This window comes from Lepus europaeus, chromosome 13 (assembly GCF_033115175.1).
Source record: "Lepus europaeus isolate LE1 chromosome 13, mLepTim1.pri, whole genome shotgun sequence".
Lineage (NCBI taxonomy): Eukaryota > Metazoa > Chordata > Mammalia > Lagomorpha > Leporidae > Lepus > Lepus europaeus.
The window spans coordinates 12,719,290-12,739,097 of NC_084839.1; the positions used below are offsets into that span (position 1 = coordinate 12,719,290).

At 42.5% G+C, this 19,808-nt stretch overlaps 1 protein-coding gene across 1 annotated transcript in view; it reads right to left on the reverse strand.

The window, feature by feature from the left end:
* Window positions 1–19,808, reverse strand: part of NBAS (NBAS subunit of NRZ tethering complex) — a 427,776-nt gene that overhangs the window by 345,403 nt on the left and 62,565 nt on the right. Inside the window, exon 10 of the mRNA XM_062208974.1 lies at window positions 12,423–12,561. Coding sequence (XP_062064958.1) covers window positions 12,423–12,561 — 139 coding nt within the window. The remainder of the gene's footprint in view (window positions 1–12,422; window positions 12,562–19,808) is intronic.

The following is a 19,808-nucleotide window of genomic DNA, read 5'->3' on the forward strand; positions in this document are numbered from 1 at the left end:
TGGCAACTCCTCAAAAAGTTCAACATAAAATTATCATGACCCAGCAATTCCAACCTAGGCCTATACTCAAAAGAACTGAAAATAGATATTCAAACAAATAACTGTACATGAATGTTCATAACAACACTATTCCCCATAGCCAAAAAGTAGAAGCAACTCAAATGTCCATTAACTGAAGAATGAATAAACAATACACATGTGGTATATAGATATATGTGATGGAGTATTACTTATCCATGAAAAGGAATGAAACACTGATACATGCTACAACAAGCTGAAGTTCAGACATTCGAGTAGGTAAAGGAAGGCAGGTACAAAAGGTCACATATGATATGATTCCATCTCTAGAAAAAAATTCAGAAGAGGTAAACACACAAAGTCAGAATACAGAATAGTGGCTGTTATGAGCTAGAGGAAATGGGAGAATACTGAGTATCTACTTAATAGATACAGGATTTCCTTTTGGGGTAATAAAAATATCTGGGAACTAGACAGTTACATAACACAGTGAATGTACTAAATACTACTGAACCGTGTATCCCAAAATGGGTACATTCAAAAAAAATCTGAGCACCTAAAACACACCAGGCAATGTGGCGAGTCCGAGGTGCATAATTTTGATTAAGTGATTGCTTTCATGTAGTTTTTACAAGTAAGCAAAATAATTAATTGTTAGTGAAGCCGGCGCCATCTTATCGGGGCACCAGCTTAAGCCTCAGGCACCGTTTAAGGCCCTGGCCCAGTTGCCACCTTGTACAATAAGTTTCAGTTTTCTAAGTCCAGCCTGGTTTACCAGAAATCAGGTGACCAAATGGCCCATCCATACGTGTTGCCTTCACCCCACCCAATGGAATTTACTGTTCTTACTTCCTTATCTCTGCTACACTATGTAAGACCTGTTCTAGCACAGGTTGCTGCTTCTCTTGTGTATGGAGAGGCAGCCTTGTTGGCCAACAATAAAATTCTCCCTTACTCCAGTGTTTGGTGTGTTTTGTAGTGGCCTCTCATTGGTGCAGTGACTCAGATCCAGGCTCTCCCATTGACCTTGCTCTCCCCTGGGGGATCTGAGCTGCTTCAGGATCCTGGATCCCTGCCAATCACAGAACCACCCCAGACCTCCTCCGTGGCTTCCAAACACTCTGTGATCTCCATCCACTCACCAGCCCTTCAAAAATTCTAAAACAGGGTGAGCAAAGGATTTTCTCATTGCGACTTTTTATGGGTTGCGGTTCTACATGACTTTGTCCTGAGGTCCTGGTACCAGGCATCACAACTCCTATGGTCTCATGCCCCTCTACCGACTTTGTGTCCCAGGCAACAGCAGGTGTAGGTGACACCTTCTACAGACACTACGCCCTGGGCTCCAGTGGGTGCGGGTGGCGACCCCACCCTCTGCTCCCTTATTCTCCTTGCTGGACTGTTGTGATCTCAGGGACTCCTGATATCTGCCAGTCCGATCTCCACAGGCCACTATGGGAGCTTCCTCGTCCCATGTTCCATCCAACTCTCCCCTCAGTTGTCTCCTAAACAATCTTGTTCCTCTCCAATTGGCCCGGGATCTCAAATGCTATGGCCTCATCTTTCATTGTAATCAGGCATGCCCCATGTATGAACTCAACAACCAGTCCAAGGGGCTAGTGCTGTGGTGTAGCAGGCAAAGCTGCCAACTGTAGTGCTGGCATCCCATATGGGCACCAGTTCAAGTCCCAGCTGCTTCACTTCTAATCCTCTGCTATGACCTGGGAAAGTAGTAGAGAATGGTCCAAGTACTTGGGCCCTGCACCTGCATGGGAGACCTGGAAGAAGCTCCTGAGTCCTGGCTTCAGAACAGCTCAGCTCTGGCCATTGCGGCCATTTGGGTAGTGAAACAATGGATGGAAGACCCTCCCGCCCCCCGCCTCTCTGTAACTCTGCCTTTCAATAAATAAATAAGTAAATCTTAAAAAAAAAAAAAAACAGTTCTGAGACTGGCGCTGTGGCGCAGCAGGTTAAAGCCCTGGCCTGAAGCGTCAGCATCCCATATGGTTGCTGGTTCGACACCTGGCTGCTCCTCTTCCAGTCCAGCTCTCTGTTATTGCCTGGGAATATCTCAAATGCTTGGGCCCCTGTACCCACATGGGAGATCCAGAGGAAGCTCCTGGCTCCTGGCTTCGGATCGGCTCAGCTCCGGCCATTGCTGCCATCTGGGGAGTGAACCAGCGGATGGATGACCTCTCTCTCTCTCTACCTCTCTCTGTAACTCTGTCTTTCAAATAAATAAAATAAATCTTAAAAAAAAAAAAGTCCAAATGGCCGCTTAATGGCACATTCGAACCTGACATGATTCGGGATCTCTACCACTTCTGTGATCCTTCGGGAAAGTGGAAGGAGATTCCCTACATTCAAGCTTTTTCCTATCTCTGATCTAAACATTCTCTCTGCATCTCATGTTCTCCAGCTCAGGTCCTCTTGGCCACTAAGGCTCCTACTGAAGATCCAGAGCCAGAGCCAACACCCTTTTGTTCTACGTTCAATCCTGCAGACGAGCCCAGCCACCACAGGCACAGTTCAGCACCTTCCCGACCAAGCCCCAGCACAGTCACTGCCTACTCAACAACCCCAGAGCCCCATCTGCTGCAGCCCCGTCTGCTGTGGCTCTCGCTGTCGATACCTCCACCTCCTGTCCAGGAATTCCAGGAGGCAGCATCTGTTTCTACTTCCCATACCTCCTGCTCGCCCTTATCTCAAAGCCAGCCCTTGTCCATTTCTACTCCCCCTGCTCCCCCTCTCTTATCTCAAACCCAGTCCTAACGACAGCTTTAGTCCTACCCCATTCCACTGAGCAAGCATACTGTTCCTGCCCTGCCACCACTGCTTCAAGCCCTCAACCCCCCTTCTCTTGTCCCCAGTCCCCAAGTCACTCACTCTCGTGCAGCAGCAAGGGAGCCTGCCTCCATGTTACCCCTTTGAAAGGTGGCAGGAGCAGAGGGCACAGTCAGGGTCCACGGTCCTTTCTCACTTGCTGATCACTCACAAATTGAACAAAAACTGGGTTCCTTCACCTCTAACCCAGCATTGTACATTAAAGAGTTTCAATATCTAACCCAGTCCCATGATCTGACTTTCCACAATGTCTTTATGATCCTCTCCAATACCCTCCTTCCAGAGGGGCGAAGGCAAGTTTGGAAACGGGTCCATCTGCACGCTGATGAGACCCACCAAACTGACCTTGACCATCCCATAGGAGCAGATGTGGTCCCCAAATAGGACCCCAGCTTGATTTACAACTCTCCCAACGGCATAATGACCAGAATTCGTTTCATTACCTGCTCATTAGCTGGCCTCAAAAAATCCAACAGAAAGGCTGTACATTATGATAAAATGGGAGAATTTATTCTAGATAAAAAGTAAATTCTTCCACCTTTCTACAGTATCTGAAGCGGACCTTTCTTCAATACACTAACCTAGACCCAGAATCTCCCGATGGTCAGGGTTTCCTCATGAGCAATTTATTTGCCCAGTGTTTCCCTGATATCAAGACAAAATTAGAGCAGCTCGAGAGAGGCTCATTAACTCCATAGGCAGAAACTGTAGAGGTGCCCTTTAAAGTATACAATGAAAAGGATGAGAGAGCCCAAAAGGCCAAGTTTCAGATGCTGGCCAAGGCCTTTCAACAACCTGCTACATCCAGTGGCTCAGGTGACCACAGGATTGATAGAGTTGACAACAAGGGCCCCCAGGGTCCATGTTTTAAATGTGGCCAAATAGGCCATTGGGCCAAAACGTGCCCCAGCCCCAGGGACCCACCAAGTCCTTGTCCTAAATGTCACCAAAAGGGCCAATGGACAGTGGACTGTCCTCTTGTCCATCAAGTCAATAAGCCATCCACCCCACCTATGCCCCGGGTTGACCTTCTAGGGTTGGCTATTGAGGGCTGAAGAAGCCCAGACTCCCACCACCTGATCACGAGCATCACTCCATGACAGCCCAGGATAATTGTGACGGCAGGCAGGCCAATTTATTTTCTTATTGACACAGGTGCAACCCTCTCCGTCCTCATCCAGTACTGGGGACCAACCTCTGCTGCCTCAACCTCCATAGTTGGGGTGGAGGGAAAACATTCCAGACCCCTACAGACTCCCAACCTGCTATGCATACTTAATACAACACCCTTTTATCACTCTTTTCTCATTATGCCTTAATGTCATACTCCCCTCCTGGGAAGACATTCTGTATCAGTTTGGTACTCAGGTGGTTTTCACCTTCCAACCACTGGCCCAGTCTTCCAACCTGCCTTCACCTCCCTTTTACTACTTCTTTCTCAAGACGACCTGGTCCAAACTATCCTGCGTAACTCAGGAGCCCCATCTGCTGTCAATCCATGGGTGTGGGAATTCAGCCACCCTACGATAGCAGCTAATCATTCTCTGGTACAGATTAAGGTTAGGGACACCTCAACCTTCCCTTCTCAGCCTCAGTATCCCTTCCCCCTCTCCAGCCTTTGAGGATTAAAGCTTGTCATCACTAAACTCCTCCTCCAGGGTTTACTCTGTAAAACCAACTCCTCTTATAACATTCCCATGCTGGCAGTAAAAATACCTAACGAATCTTTTCTCCTGGTCCAAGATCTGCATCTTATGAATTCTACAGTGGTTTTCATACATCCAATAGTACCCAACCCATACACCCTCCTCTCCCCTATCCCTGCCCCCACTTCTCACATCTCAGTTCTAGACCTTGAAAATGCATTCTTCACTATCCCTCTACATTCCTCCTCTCAGGATCTGTTTGCTTTCACAGGGACCGATCTTGATTCCCACATCTCCACTCAATTTAACCTAAACCGTCCTCCCCTAAGGGTCCATAGACAGCCTCCAATTGACTGATCAGGCCTTGGCCAATGATCTAGGTACTCTTGATTTATCCCTCTCCTTTCTCCAATATGTCAAAGACCTCCTCCTTTGCAGCCCTTCAAAACTGGATAGCCAACAACAGACTGCTACTCTTCTTAACTTTCTAGAAGCCAAGATGTATCAGGTATCCTTCACCAAGGAACAGCTTTGCTTATCTGAGGTAACCTATCTCAGCGTACATCTCACTCCCACTCACAAGGCTATCACCATAGACAGAAAGCATCTCATAGATAACCTCCCACCTCCTTCTATCAAAGAGGAAATTCTTTCCTTTGGAGGACTGGCAGGATTCCTACATTCATGATTCCAAACTTCTCTCTTTTAGTCTGACCACTCTACGAAGCCTCCAAGGGATCCCTCCAAGAACCTTTCATAACTCCAGGCACCTCCCAATATCATAAACTCCAACAGGCTATTCTACAAGCCCTTGCCTTACATTTGCCAGAATTCACACAGCCCTTCCTCATCTATGTCACTGAAAGCCAGGGAATAGCCTTGGGGGTTATCAGTCATCAAACTGGTCCCTCTTGTGCTCCTGTAATCGCTCAAAAACTCTAGATCCTACAGTTAAGAGTGGGCACCCTGTTTATGGGTGCTAGCCTCAACAGCAGTTTTCAGGAGTCAAAAAAATTGACTTTTGGGTCACCACTTACTATCCTCTCCTCTCATCACCTGTCTAAGCTTCTAACCTATAAAGGGCTCTAGTCTCTTTCACCATTCCACATTCTGGCCTTCCAGGCGGCACTAATTGAAGACCCTACACTCATTTTTAAACTTTATTCTCCTCTCAATCCAGTACTCTTCTTCCCCCTTACTTGTCATCTCTAGATCACACAGCTCTTTCTGATTCCTACATTGAAACCATTGAGCACCTATTAGCCATCCCTGAAACATTCAGGAAGTTCCCCTTGTTAAAACCTGACCTGGTATAGTTTACAGACGGCAGCTCTATCTACCATCAAGGTATCAAAAGGGCAGGATATGCTGTGGTGCCAACTACTGACAATCGAGACTGAACCACTCCCTCTCAACGCTACTAATCAACAAGCTGAACTTTATGCCCTAACCCGTGCCTTTAGGCCAGCAAAAAAATAAATCTATCACAGTTTATACTGACTCCAAATATGTCTTCTGCATCCTATCCCACTCAGCAATCTAGAAAGAAAGAGACCTTCTCACCACAAAGGGAACAGCCATCTCTAATGCAACTTACATAACTTCTCTCTTAGAAGTGGCTTGTCTACTAAAACTAACTGGAATTCTCCATTGCAGAGCTCATCAAACTGATACCTCCATCGTCACAGTAGGTAACAATAAAGTAGATCAGGCGGCCAGTCTGGTAGCACTGTTTCCCCTCCCTTCAAGCTCATCTGCTGCTCCATCCACCATACTAATAAACTGCTCTCAAGACCAACAATCCTAACAGGCCATTCTATTTTATCTCCATCACTTGTTTCATCCCAACCTTCCTTCATTCCTATCAGTTGTCAAACAATCTCTCCCTCTCATGACACAGAACACCAAGTATCTTCAGCAACTTACCTCTTCATGTTCTATATGTCAGCAAACAAATTCTAATTCTAACCTCTGTCCCCCACCCTTCCCTTCTCATCAAGCCAGAGGATACCTGCCAGCCTCCGACTGGCAAACTGACTTAACCCATATGCCCCAATATGACACTTTCAGTATTTCCTGGTATTGGTGGGTACCTTCTCTGGATGGGTAGAAGCCTTCCCGACCACTAACGAACATGCACATACAGTATCCAACATCTTACTTCAGGAGGTCACCCCCCAATTTGGGGTCCCAGCCTCCTTCCAATCAGACAATGGTCTTGAATTTACATCACCGGTAACTCAACTACTGAGTAAGACACTCAACATCCCCTGGCATTTCCATATTCTTTATCATCCTCAGTACTCAGGGAAGGTGAAAAGGAAAAATTGTACACTAAAAAGTATTCTAAGTAAATTCTCCCTTGAGCTTCACCTAGACTGGACTAAACTACTTCCACTGGCTCTGCTCCATATGAGAGCCCTTCCAATAGGCCTTTCAAGCTCTCACCTTTTAAACTGGTTCCTCTGGCCATATACCTGCGATCTCCACTTTTTCTGCCCCATCTACTCTCGCCTCTCCTCAGATATCTCCAAGCAGATATATGGAAATATACAGACACCTACTGCCCAGTTTCACGTCCAACCACTTTAGCTTCCCTCCTATTACAGTGGGAGACAAGGTCTTCCTGTCCTCTTCACACTCATCCTTGCCCCCTATTCTCACTAATCTACAGGCTAAATGGACCAGTCTTAGTAGGTTACTGTCACTACTTGGACAGCAGCAAAGTTACAGGGAGCCCCCCACTGGGTCCACTTCACCAACCTTAAGCGTCCCCCCATCCCATTATACAATTACTCTCACGAGGCTACTCACAGCCAAGTTTACCCAGACTCAAGCTCTATAACCAATGGTGCCCAAAAACTCAGACCCTTCCATGCTTGATGAACCTGCCTCCAGAAAACTGCAACCACCAGCCATCTGCCACTTCCAACACTGGGTAAGTGCCGATCCTCTCTTTCACTGCTACCAACTCTTCCTACAACTTTTGAGATCTACACTTTCCCCTATCTCCTCTTACTATCTCATTCCCTCTTCCACACACTGAGATGAAACTCCCTCTTCCAGACACCAAGATAAATCTTCCCTTTTCATACACCAAGATAATCTCATCGCTTCTGCTCTTTTGTGTCCATCCTGTATCCACACTGGCCCCAGGAACACATTATGCATGGCTATTTCATATTTAAACCACTTCCACTCCCACGAAATTACTTAACTCTACCTTCTGCCCCATCACGGGCTGTGCAGGCCCTATCACTCTGTACTTCAATTTTGCTCAGGTCTGCTCACACAATTGTTTTGACTGAACTAGATATACTTTATCTCAACTGGAGACATCCATATTATCTCTGCTTAACCAAGAATAACACAGGATCATGTAATGATGCTTACTGGAAAGACTGCTCATCATGAAGACGTCTTGTAAGCACTACTATACTGACCATAGGTATGGCCTCCCAGGAAAACAACTCTCTAAGGTCTTGCCCCAAGTTGAAGACACATCACAGGCACAACCCCTCTTGACTTTCACTATAACTGACCCCTACCTTCAGGGTTGGCAAGATGGAGTTGAGGGATCCATCATTCTATATATGGGTTCCAATTTGAAAGATCCCGTGGAACCATAAAAATTATCAGGGCCTTCACTCAGCTCCTGACAGCTCCCACAGATGTGGTGGTTGATATAGTAAAGGAGCCCTCTAAACACCTGGCCCAGCTAATTAACCTGGCCAAACCTGGACAAATCAATCTGTCCCTTTCTCTACTTTATCAAATACCCAATTCCATTTTACCCTCTGCCTTTTACCAACAACAATGCTTTATATGCACTCCCATCGCAGCTACTCTACTCACTAATGTTTCTGTTTCCACAAACTCCTGTACCCCCAATCCTCAAAAAATCATCGGGCATCTTCTTCAACATTCTGGAGGACAAGATGTAAAGTTTTGGATTACCAACATAACAGAACAACCCAAAAAGCTTATGCCACATAACATTCCCTGTGTTATCAATATGACCATCACTTCCACTGCTTCCTTTTCTAGCCCACCTGGAGCCTCATTTCTTTGTAATTATACCTTATACACCTGTATCAACAGTTCTACACTTAGTCCATGTGTATTGGTGATTCTTTCCCCCTAACTAACACTACATGACTACTTCTAATTCTTTTTATAGACTAACCCCTCTATCCACAAGAGATGAGCAATCTTTCTCCCAGTTTTAGATGGAATTAGCTTTGCAGCTAATTTGCAGTGATCTCAGGAACTGCTCTGGGCCACAATGTTCTCTCTATTAACCTGTTCCAAGAACAATTCTAACAACCACAAGAGGAGGTCACCAGATCCACTGAAATGTCAGCAGATGCCATCAAGGGCCTTCAAAATCACATCACCTCACTAGCAGGTGTAGTGCAACAAAACAGATGAGCTCTGGACCTTAAAACTGTTGGAAAAGTAGGAACTTGTGTTTTTCTGGGAGAACAATGTTGCTATTATGTTACAAATCAGGCCAGGTAGAATAAAATGTTAAAACTCTCCAAAAATTGCTACATCTATTAAACAATCTGCCTAGGGTCTAGAGAACCTCTCCTTTCTTCCTCCCTATGGACTCCCCTCACTACTTGGTTAATGCCACTCCTAGGACCATTGGCTGCTAGTCTCACCCTGGCTTTTATACTACCTTGTCTGTTTAAGTGCTTACAGGAGGTGATAATGGAATGAACCAGAGCCTTCATCAACCAGGTTGTCAATCAAATGCTGCTACAGGGATATATTCAGCTCCCAACCCAAGAGATCATAGCTTACTATGTCGCCCCATCAGCAAAGAGTGACTTGTCACCCCATGGCAGCAGGAAGTAACTCCAGAAGACAGATCATCACCCCTCTACCCTCTCCTGGGCTTTTAGAGCTGATGTAATCCCATGCAATGCTTGCTTTATAAACAACCAAAGAGGCAAATGTTGGTGAAATTGGTGTCATCTTATCTGGGGTACCATCTTAAGCTTTGGGCATCATTTTAGGCTCTGGCACAGTTGCCATCTTGTACAATAAGCTTCAGTTTCTCCAAAATAAGTTTCAGTTTCCTCAGTCCAGCCTGCTTTACCAGAAATCAGGTGTCCAAATGGCCCAACCATACACATTGCCTTCACCCTACCCGATGGAATTTACTGTTCTTACTTCCTTATCTCTCCTATGTTATATAAGACCTGTTCTCCTGGGTCAGGCTGCTGTTCGTCTTGTGCAGGAAAAGGCAGCTTTGTTGGCCAACAGTAAGCTTTTCCCTTACTCTAGTGTTTGGTGTGTTTTGTGATGGACTTTCAATAAAATTATAAGGTGGATAGTATGGAAGACAACATTAGTAATCACCATTTGGACACACAGAAAACAACTTGCAAGCCCCTTGAAGCCAGGAGGCAACCATATGATTAGTTATAATGAATGAATTGTGAGCAGAGTGATGCTTCTAGTGTAAAACAGCAAAAAATTTTATGTTTTTATCCCTTCCTTTCCACTCTAAGGCCATGAATTGAGATAATGGGACCTCCAAAGGGATCACATAAATAAGACCAGTGTCTGCTAATAATAATTGATAGAATTAAAAAGGAGAAAACAACCCAACATTGGAAGCGGGATACACAGCAGACTCATAGAATGGCAAATGCCCTAAACAGCACTCTGACCTAAGAATCAGCTCTTAAGGCATTCGGGTCTGGCTAAAAAGCCCATGAGAGTTTTGCCGGCATAGAAAGCCAAGACACCTGGCAAAAAAATAACCTAAATAAAAGATCTCTGTAAGTGAGATCCCAGCGGAAAGAATGGGCCATCAAAGAAGGAGGTACCTTTCTCTGAAGGTTGGAGTGGACTTGCACTTTGATTATGACCTTGTCTAAATAAGGTCAGAGGTTGTGAACTCAAGAGGCTTCCATAGCCTTGGCAGCTCATGACAAGAGCCTCGGGTGATTACTGACTTCATAAATAAGTGTCAATTGTTAAGTCAACAACAATAGTCACTGTGCACTTACTCCCCATGTAGGACCTCTGTCCTTAATGTGTTGTACTAGAGAATTAACAGTAAAACTAGTCTTCAAACAGTACTTTATACTTTGTGTGTCTGTGTGTGTGCAAACTGTTGAAATATTTACTTAGTATATAGTTGATCTTCTGTATATAAAAATGAGTAAAAATGAATCTTAATGAAGAATGGGATGGGAGAGGGAGTAGGAGATGGGTTGGTTTGCGGATGGGAGGGTGGTTATTGGGGGGAAGAACTGCTATAATCCAAAAGTACTTTCAAAATTTATATTTATTAAATAAAAGTTTTCCATTAAAAAAAAAAAAAAGAGAGTGGGACCTCAAGAGATTGCCACTCTCCAAACCATCACACATTAGTCAGGCCAGGAGAGGCATGAGATGAACAGTAGGCCTTGCCACAAATAAGGGATAAATTTTATGTAGTAAGTCCCATAAATATATCTTTTCATTTGTGTGTTTTTGTGATTGAATGCTCAGAACAAGTCTAGCCTATACTGACAAGTACAGCCTAAAGGAGAGTGTGATGTAGACCAGAAGCTCAATAAATGATTACAGAAAGCATGAATGAATGATGAATAATCCATATAAACGTGGACCAAGACAAATGGAAAGAAGTGACTATGATAACTAAGAACCTGAACTGGGGAACTTCTGTCCCTTCTAGAGGCAAACCAGGGCAACTTAATGAAAAAGGTTACTTAGAATTAAATGAGCTAATAATACATGTAAAAGCATTTGGAATAGTTGCCAAAAACAAAAACAGAGCTTATACTGTTGTATTTCTGTTTATTATATTCCATTCGCAAGTGGAAGCTAATTATCAACAGGGCAAACAGTCTAATACACATTAAATGTTAAAGACATGATTGTGGATCTACTATATGAACTAAGATGACTAATAATGGATCCCAAAAGTCACACTTTCTAAAGCTGAATTATGTTGAGTTGAATACATCTGACAGGGGCCTGTAGAAGAGACATCATAATCACCTGTCAAAAAATATCTAGGGGCTGCTATTGTGGCATAATGGATTAAGCCACCATTTGCAATGCCATATGGGCACAGGTTCAAGTATTGGCTGCTCCAGTTCTGATCCAGCTCCCTGCAAATGAGCCTAGAAAAGCAACAGAAGATGGCCCAAGTGATTGGGCTCCTGCCCTCATGTGGGAGACCAGGAAGAAGCTCTTGGCTCCTGGCTTTGGCCTAGCCCAGCCCTGGCCATTGCAGCCATTTGGGGAGTGAACCAGCAGATAGAAGACCTCTCTCTATCTCTACCTCTCCTCTCTCTTTTCTGTAACTCTGCCTTTCAAATAAATTTAAAAAATAAATAAATCTAAAAAATTTTTTAAGTTTGAAAGTAAAATTCTGATTCATTAAAGGAAGTACTACAATTACATGTAGTAATGAATTACATGTTATTCCCAATGACAGTAGGCAACAGAATAGCAAGATTTATTCATTTCCAATAAAATTATCTCCTCCTCTATATCTTACAAAGGGTTCATCTATTTCAGACTAATTTGAAAAGTGAGATTCTGGGACTGGAGTTGGGGCACATCAGGATAAGTCACCGCCTGCAACGCCAGCATCCCTTATGAGCACCAGTTCCTGGCTGCTCCACTTCTGACCCAGTTCCCTGCTAATGCACTTGGGAAAGCAGGGAAGATGACCCAAGTGCCTGGGTCCCTGCCACACAAGTAGGAGACACAAATTGAATAATAGGTTCCAGTCTTCAGCCTGGCCCAGCCATGGCAGTTGCAGCCATTTGAGGAGTTAACCAGTAGATGGACAAACCCTCTCTCTCTGTACCTTTCAAATAAATAAGTCTTCTTAAACAAAAAAAAAAAAAAAAGTGAAATTCTGTAAGGAATACTCACCGTGGTCACCTTGTCATCACCATTAGTAATCTGCTTATAATAAGGTGACCCTGAAAGAACTCTCCAGGCAGAAAGGCCACAGCTAGCAGCTTTGGAAATTCCTACTCCAGGAGTTTCACATCCACCAACTAGTAGAAGTCTACAAAAGAAAAAGAAATTGGAAATATAGCAAAACGACAGCAAAACAAAGGGAGCAGAAACATTTTCATAAAGAAAACTAAAGGAAAATCAGTATACTATAAACCTAACAGGTAAATATTTAAAAGGAAACAATCAAAAGAAAACCAAATGGATTTTCAATTAGAATGTCACTGTCATTTAAAAAGAATAAGTTTTAAACGCTCCTAAGAGCTTTTTTAAATTTTTAAATGCTCTTTAAAGGCACCTGAAACTCATATGGTCACTTAAAAATCAGGAAAAAAATGCTCTAAGGTTGGTCATTGAATATTAAAGAAACTGACTGTATCAACACTAACAAGCCTTAATAAGCAGATGTGTAGCCTCACACAGGCACATCTATGTAATTACAGCAGTGTATCTGAGACAAGAAAGACACAGTTACAGAACAGAAGGAAATGACAGCCAACAGTGCCTGGATGGCGAAGACACACACAGCAATACCTTCTCAGAAGTAAGACATTTTAGAACTTCAGCTGCACACTGTGATCAGTCCACTTTTCTAGTTATAATCCATTAGCAGTTAGAGGCCAGCTGCCAACAGGGCAAACAGCCTAACACATATTAAAAATTAAAAAACATTACTGTGTACATTTGAAAGTAAAAGTTCTGATACATTAAAAGGAAGACTTTTATCAGTTATCAATAAATTCTGTGATGTTCTCAATGATAAGCGACAATGGAAATAACAAGATAGGAGCCACAGACTCTTTCACGTTTAAATTTAAACACGCAGATTCCTTTATGCTTTGGAAATTGCCCACGGCCTCAGAGTGAGAAAAAGACTTCCAAACAAGGCTTCATGTCTATGTCTACATGGTGTTCTCCTCACACAACCTACTGCTGCCCCATATGACAGAACACCCATCAAACTCCTTTAACATCAAAACTCGCAAAATGCCAGTCACTACCAGGCTCCCATTTTATCAAAAAGAAGATGCACTTCAGCACAGAGTAGTTTCCCTTATCCAAACCTTTTTCACTGAAAACTCAAATGTGAAGAAAATTTAAGTTTCTGAATAGAAATTAAAAGATGAAAAGAAACAACACTTCATAAAGTTATTTAGAGTTGGCATATCAAAAGACTGATGAAATTACATGGTTACATTAAATAAGGTTAACTTTTAACTGTTAGAACATTATAAATAAACATCAGTACCTAATGATGTAATGCCATGAGTTCTCAATATGACCCATCAAGACCAGCAGAGGTATATGCCCACAGGAAGTCAAGAACTACATTACTGCAAAAAGCAGCACCTGCCCTCTGTTAACTCTGCTCACCTTGTGCAGTAGGCAGAATACTGCTCCAACACCAAAGGTGTCCTCATTCGCATCCCTGCCTGGAACCTGTGACTATATTACATTTCACAGATACAAGGTTGCATTTGGGACGAAAGTTGCCTACCAACTGACCTTAGCACAGAGACGATCCTGGATTATCCAGGTGACTCCAGTGTAATCATGAGGTTCCTTGAGAAGGAGGCAGAGGGTCAAGGTCAGAGTAATGCAACAACAGAAAGACTCAAATGACCACTGCAGGCTTTGGGTGGTGGAAGGGCTACAAGCCAAGGAACATGGGCAGCCTCCAGAAACTGGACAAGTCAACAAGAATTCTCCCCGTGGACCACAGGAAAGAACACCACCATGCCTTGATTTCAGCCAGAGACCCACTTCAGACTTCCAACCTCGGGAAGTATAAGGTAATAAATTTGTTGCACACCATTAAGTTTGTTACAGCAGCCACAGAAAACTAACATCCACCTCATTTCATTCCCAGCCCAAAACTCAGATGATCAGACTAATTTCACCAACAGCTCTCTTCTTATTTGACAACTTACTTTCTAACATGTGTTTCTGAACTAAGCTAACAACATTTACCAAAAAAATCACCACTACCATATACTCTGAGATCTAAAATTTTCAAAACTGCATAAAATTCTAAAAATCTCAAAATCCATGTCACATAAATAGAATTTGTTCAAAGAAACACAACTTGAGCCTTCACTCAAAGCCTTTTTCCAACTGTTTTTATATATGGCTCTAACAAGGTTATATCACAGCAAATCAGAAGCCACAAATTTTGAGAAGACAGCCTCAAGCAACCTATTTGCACAGTTTCTACTGGAGGCAAAGCCTCAGCGCTAACACATAATTAACCCTGTTCACCAGGGCGAAAGATTTTGGTCCAAAGTCAAGCTACTAGTGTATTATTTGCCCAGAGCAATCAGTCTGCTCAAATGATTCTGTTACACTAAAATATTTCCTCCAAAAGGCATATCTAGTATAGATAAAACCATACTATCCCTATGAACCTGACTCCCAAGTCCGATAAAATACCAAGGAAAAAAGAAGAACATTTTAAACAATACTACAAAGATACAATCAACAAAATCTGGACAGTGGGAAAGTAAATGACCTGGTTTACTCGGAACACACACGTGAACACACAGACACATACATGTACACACACATACATGTACACACGCAGCAAAAGAGCAACAGAGGGAGAAAATGGGGAACACATCAATAAATTAAGAGCAATTGCACACGATATATAAAATGTTGACAAAGTGTTGTTATTTTTGGATGTGACAATGATAATCACGCATTTATGTTTTTCTAGAGTTCTTATTTCATAGAAATAACACTGAAATGTTTACAGATAAAAAAACATTGTCCAGGATTATTTCAAATAATACGGGGATGGCTGGGGATAGAGACAGAGCAAGCTTGGTTATGAGCTGACTGCTAAAGCTGCTTCATAGGCACAGGGAGACTTGTACTATTCTGTTTTTTAATATGCTTCAAATTTTCCATAAAGAATTTTTCACCCAAAAGTCCACTGGTTAGGAAAAACTCCTTGAATAAAAACTAACAAAGCAGGTAATTTTGATTATCCAGAACTCAGAATTTAATCACAATGCCTTTTCTTTTTCTTTTTTTTTTTTTTTAATTTACTTCATTTGAAATTCAGAATTACAGAGAGAGCATGATCTTCCATCTGCTGGTTAATTCCCCAAATTGCCACAATAGCCAAAGTTGGACCAGGCCAAAGCCAGGAGCTTCTTGGGCTATTTTTCTACTACTTTCCTAGGCACATTAGCAGTAAACAGAATTGGAGGTGCAGCAGCCGGGATTTTAATCAGCGCCTAGATGGGATGCTATAGGCAGTATCCCCCAGGACCGGCCCCATATTGCTTTATCAAATAGAAAACTTGTGATCCATAAAATATCTTTTAAAAATAAGTAATTTACAATTATAATAAAAATAACAATAGAGAATCCAACACGTCCTCAAAAGTTATCTGATAATAAGTAACTTCCCTCTGATCAACATGTAACTTACATAGTCGTACTGACAACATACTAAACACAATCACGAGCTATATATTTAACATTTGGGTCAACAGACCTCATGCAGAATGGCAATCCTATAAGACTATATGCCTAAGGATATTATCATAGCCACCTGAGTTTGTGTGAATACACCCTGTGATGGCCACATGACAATGAAATAACCTAACAATGCATTTCTCAGAATGTATTCCTATTGTCAAGTGATGCATGACTGCATAGTGACATATTTATAACAGATAATCCCTACATATTGATTATATTTTACCAACATATGTGTGAACCTTTAAATTGCTTGAGTACTTTTAAGAGTTACAGAGCTGGGGTCGGCACTGTGGCATAGTAGGTTAAACCTCCACCTGTGGCACTGGCATCCCATATGGGTGCCCGTTCGTGTTCCTGCCACTCCACTTTTGATTCAGCTCTCTGTTCGTGGAATGGGAGAGCAGTGGAGGATGGCCCAAGTGCTTGGGCCCCTGCCCCCATGTGAAAGACCCAAGGGAGGCTCCTGGCTCCTAGCTTCAGATTAGCCCAGGTCCGGCCATTGCAGCCATTTGGGGAAGACCTCTCTCTCTGTCTCTCCTTCTGTAACTCTGCCTCTCAAATAAATAAATAAACCTTAAAAGAAAAAAAAAGTTACAGAGCTAATTGAGAATCCAGATTTCTTATCTCTTGGTCACAACGCCAGAAGACATTTCCTCTCTGTGAAGTCTGATAAATACAGTCATGCATAAATCAAATTGGCTACAATACGATATGCTCCATTGAGAACAAAAGGGATCCAGTAACTGTTCCAACCTTTCCTCCATTCATGCCAAATTAAAGAGTATGTGTAAAACGCAGCAGAATGGTGGAACTGCTCATGTGCTGTTTCCACAGATGGCAAGGCAAGTCTGGAACATGATGTTCCAGCCACGTGAATACGCATGTGCTCACAGATCTAAGCAGGCCTAGGTGCTCAGTGTGCTAAAAGAGGAGGAAACGGGAAGATTTCATCAACACCTTCACAGAACAGGTAACTGGCACCAACTGTGTACCAAACAATGTGCAGAGCACTGAGTGTACCGAGATAAACAAGCTCTGCTCTGTGCATTCAAAGAGCTTGCTCTCTAATAGCAGACAAATAAGAGGGAGAAACAGGTGAGAACACGGGATTAAGTGGCAGAAAAAAGGAACAGCAAAATACAGTATTCCAAATTATGAACAGAAATTTCTCCAGTTGATAAAGTCAAGGAGAAAAAAAAATCAGTGAATTGGCTTTAATTCTTCGCATAAGCCCACAAACTTAGTCAAATAATGAAAAGGAATTAGCATAAAATTTGCTTTGTGATATTTTGAGGTTGTTTATACATTAATGCTTGTATCTTGAGCATTCTGTGACTTATCAGAAAACAACAGTAGATTTTTGCAAAAATTAAGTCCACAAGCAGACAACACCATAGCCAACAGTTTATATCATGAATGTTCTTTTCCACTGTATTAAGTTCCTCCAATCAGAACAGTTACATGCAGTGGTCATTATACTCTTTTTTTATAATTCATTTATACATATACATATATCCTTAAAGACAAAAAATATTTGGTTAAGTGCTTAATTTCAGAATCATATTTTTAAACAAATATTAGAAACTGTCTTTTTTTAATATTTATTTATTTCAAAGTCAGACTTACAGAAAGTGAGAGGCAGAGGCAGTGAGAGAGAAAGAGAGAGAGAGAGAGAAGTCTTTCATTCACTGGTTCACTCCCCAAATGGCTGCAAAGGCCAGGGCTGAGCCAGACCAAAACCAGGAGTTTGATCCAGGTGGGTGCAGGGGACCAAGACCTGGGCTATCCTTCCTGCTTTCCCAGGCACATCAGCAGGGAGCGGGATTTGAAGTGGAGCAGCTGAGACTTGAATTGGTACTCATATGGAATGCTGGCGCCATGGGTGGTAGCTTTACCTGCTATGCCACAGAGCTGGCCCCATAAGTTTACATACAAAGAAAAAGTAAAACAGAATTTCTATAGTACCAGTTAAATTCTCTTCACCAACGTCCATATGTGGAAATTAATAAAACTTTACTTCTCCTTAACAAAAACAAAAGAGAAAGAAAACAAGTATTTTTCCTAAAAATCTTCAAGCTCAAACACTATGGAAAACGACAGAAATATCATCAGACTAGCAATCAGGAGTATCTGGTTTAAATACCTTTGCAAAAAAGTAACTACAATCTTGAGACATTCCTTTTATTCTATTAATACTTACCAAACACACTGTTTATGTACCAAGCAATGAAGATCCTAAACAATTAAAGAATGTCTCACTAAACCATTTCTAACTGTTCTTAGAGGCAGTGTTTATAATTCGATAAACTCCCAGTTCACCAGTATCACAGACATGTATGGCTTAGAGGCTTGCATTCTGTCTGTAACTTCCCTGTCTCAAGCAGCCTTCAAAATACACCCACACACAGGAGTGAATAGGAGCAAGAAGGGACTTGTGACTGTGGGCCACAGCTGCACAGCAGCTCTGCAGCAGTCTGAATTAAGTTCAAACACAGCATAAAAGACACATTAGGTGTCTGGAGGAGGAGGTCAGAAAGGCTTCACAGGTGGCGGCGCCAGCGGTTTATCCTTTAAACAATTTCCCAGACAGATAAAGGGGTTAACTAGAGAGCATCCTAAGCCAAAAGTACATGATGTACAACAGCACACAGATGAGTCTGTAAAGTGTCGTCAGAAAACTGTAAGAAATGGAGCAAGTGCATTAACCTCTAATAGACAAGCAGGGAATAACAAGACAGGAAGCTCACATGGGTCCCTAACAACACGAATCTTTTATACTGCACAGTTCCAGGCACCTTCCAAGAACTACCTTCTATACTGTAACAGTTATTTAAATCTTAGCTTTGTTACTTACCTTAGAGCCACTCACTAGCACAGACTGTCTAATTCATTTCTGTATCCTTTACAGCATTTACAGTCATTTCACTCAAGAGCATCTGTCTAGGTACTTTATGTGAAGAGCAACAGCCCTGTAAAGATAAATAAGACATAGTCCTTGTCCTTGGCTTAACCTCTCTAGACTCATATTTTCCTCCATGAGAAATGCAGGAATTGAACCAAATGATGGATGAACTCTTTTCCAGCTCTGATATTCTAAGAGTTTAAAACTCAAAGGAGGAACACAAGTATCAGACAACAAAAAGTATCAGACAACTGTGACTGACAGAGCCATAAACAACACAAGGAGGAATGAATTAAATCAGCAGGAATAAAAGAGGGCAGAAACACAAAGGTCATCACAGCTCTCAGGAAGAAGAAAGGTGCAGAATTCAAGGCCCTAATGAACTGTGAGTGAAGAGTTACACTAAACATGGGACTGGCATCCTGACAGAGTTAAGCTGCCGCCTGCGGGGCCAGCATCTCATAGGGGCTCCAGCTGCTCTACTTCCGATCCAACTCCCTGCTAATGTGCCTGGGAAGTAGCAGAGGATAACCCAAATGCTTAGGTCCCTACACACATGTGGGAGATCAGGAAGAAGTGGCCTGGCCCAGCCCCAGGAGTTGCAGCCATCTGGGGAGTGAACCAACAGATGGAAGTCCTCTCCCTCTGTCTCTCGGTCTCTTTCTCTATAACTCTGCCTTTCAAGTAAATCTTTAAAAAAAAAAAAAACAAAAGAGTTACACTAAACATTGATTCCAAGAACGAGAAAAGGTTTAAGACAGCTCTCCAACCTAATAATTGTTGGAAGAATCTGCCATCTAGTGGCCTAAAATTCCCTCAGGCAAGGACAGAGTTTGAAATAACAGAGAAACCCTTCTATATATTCTGCCCAATGACTAGCATTTGATCAGCAAGAAATGAATTTT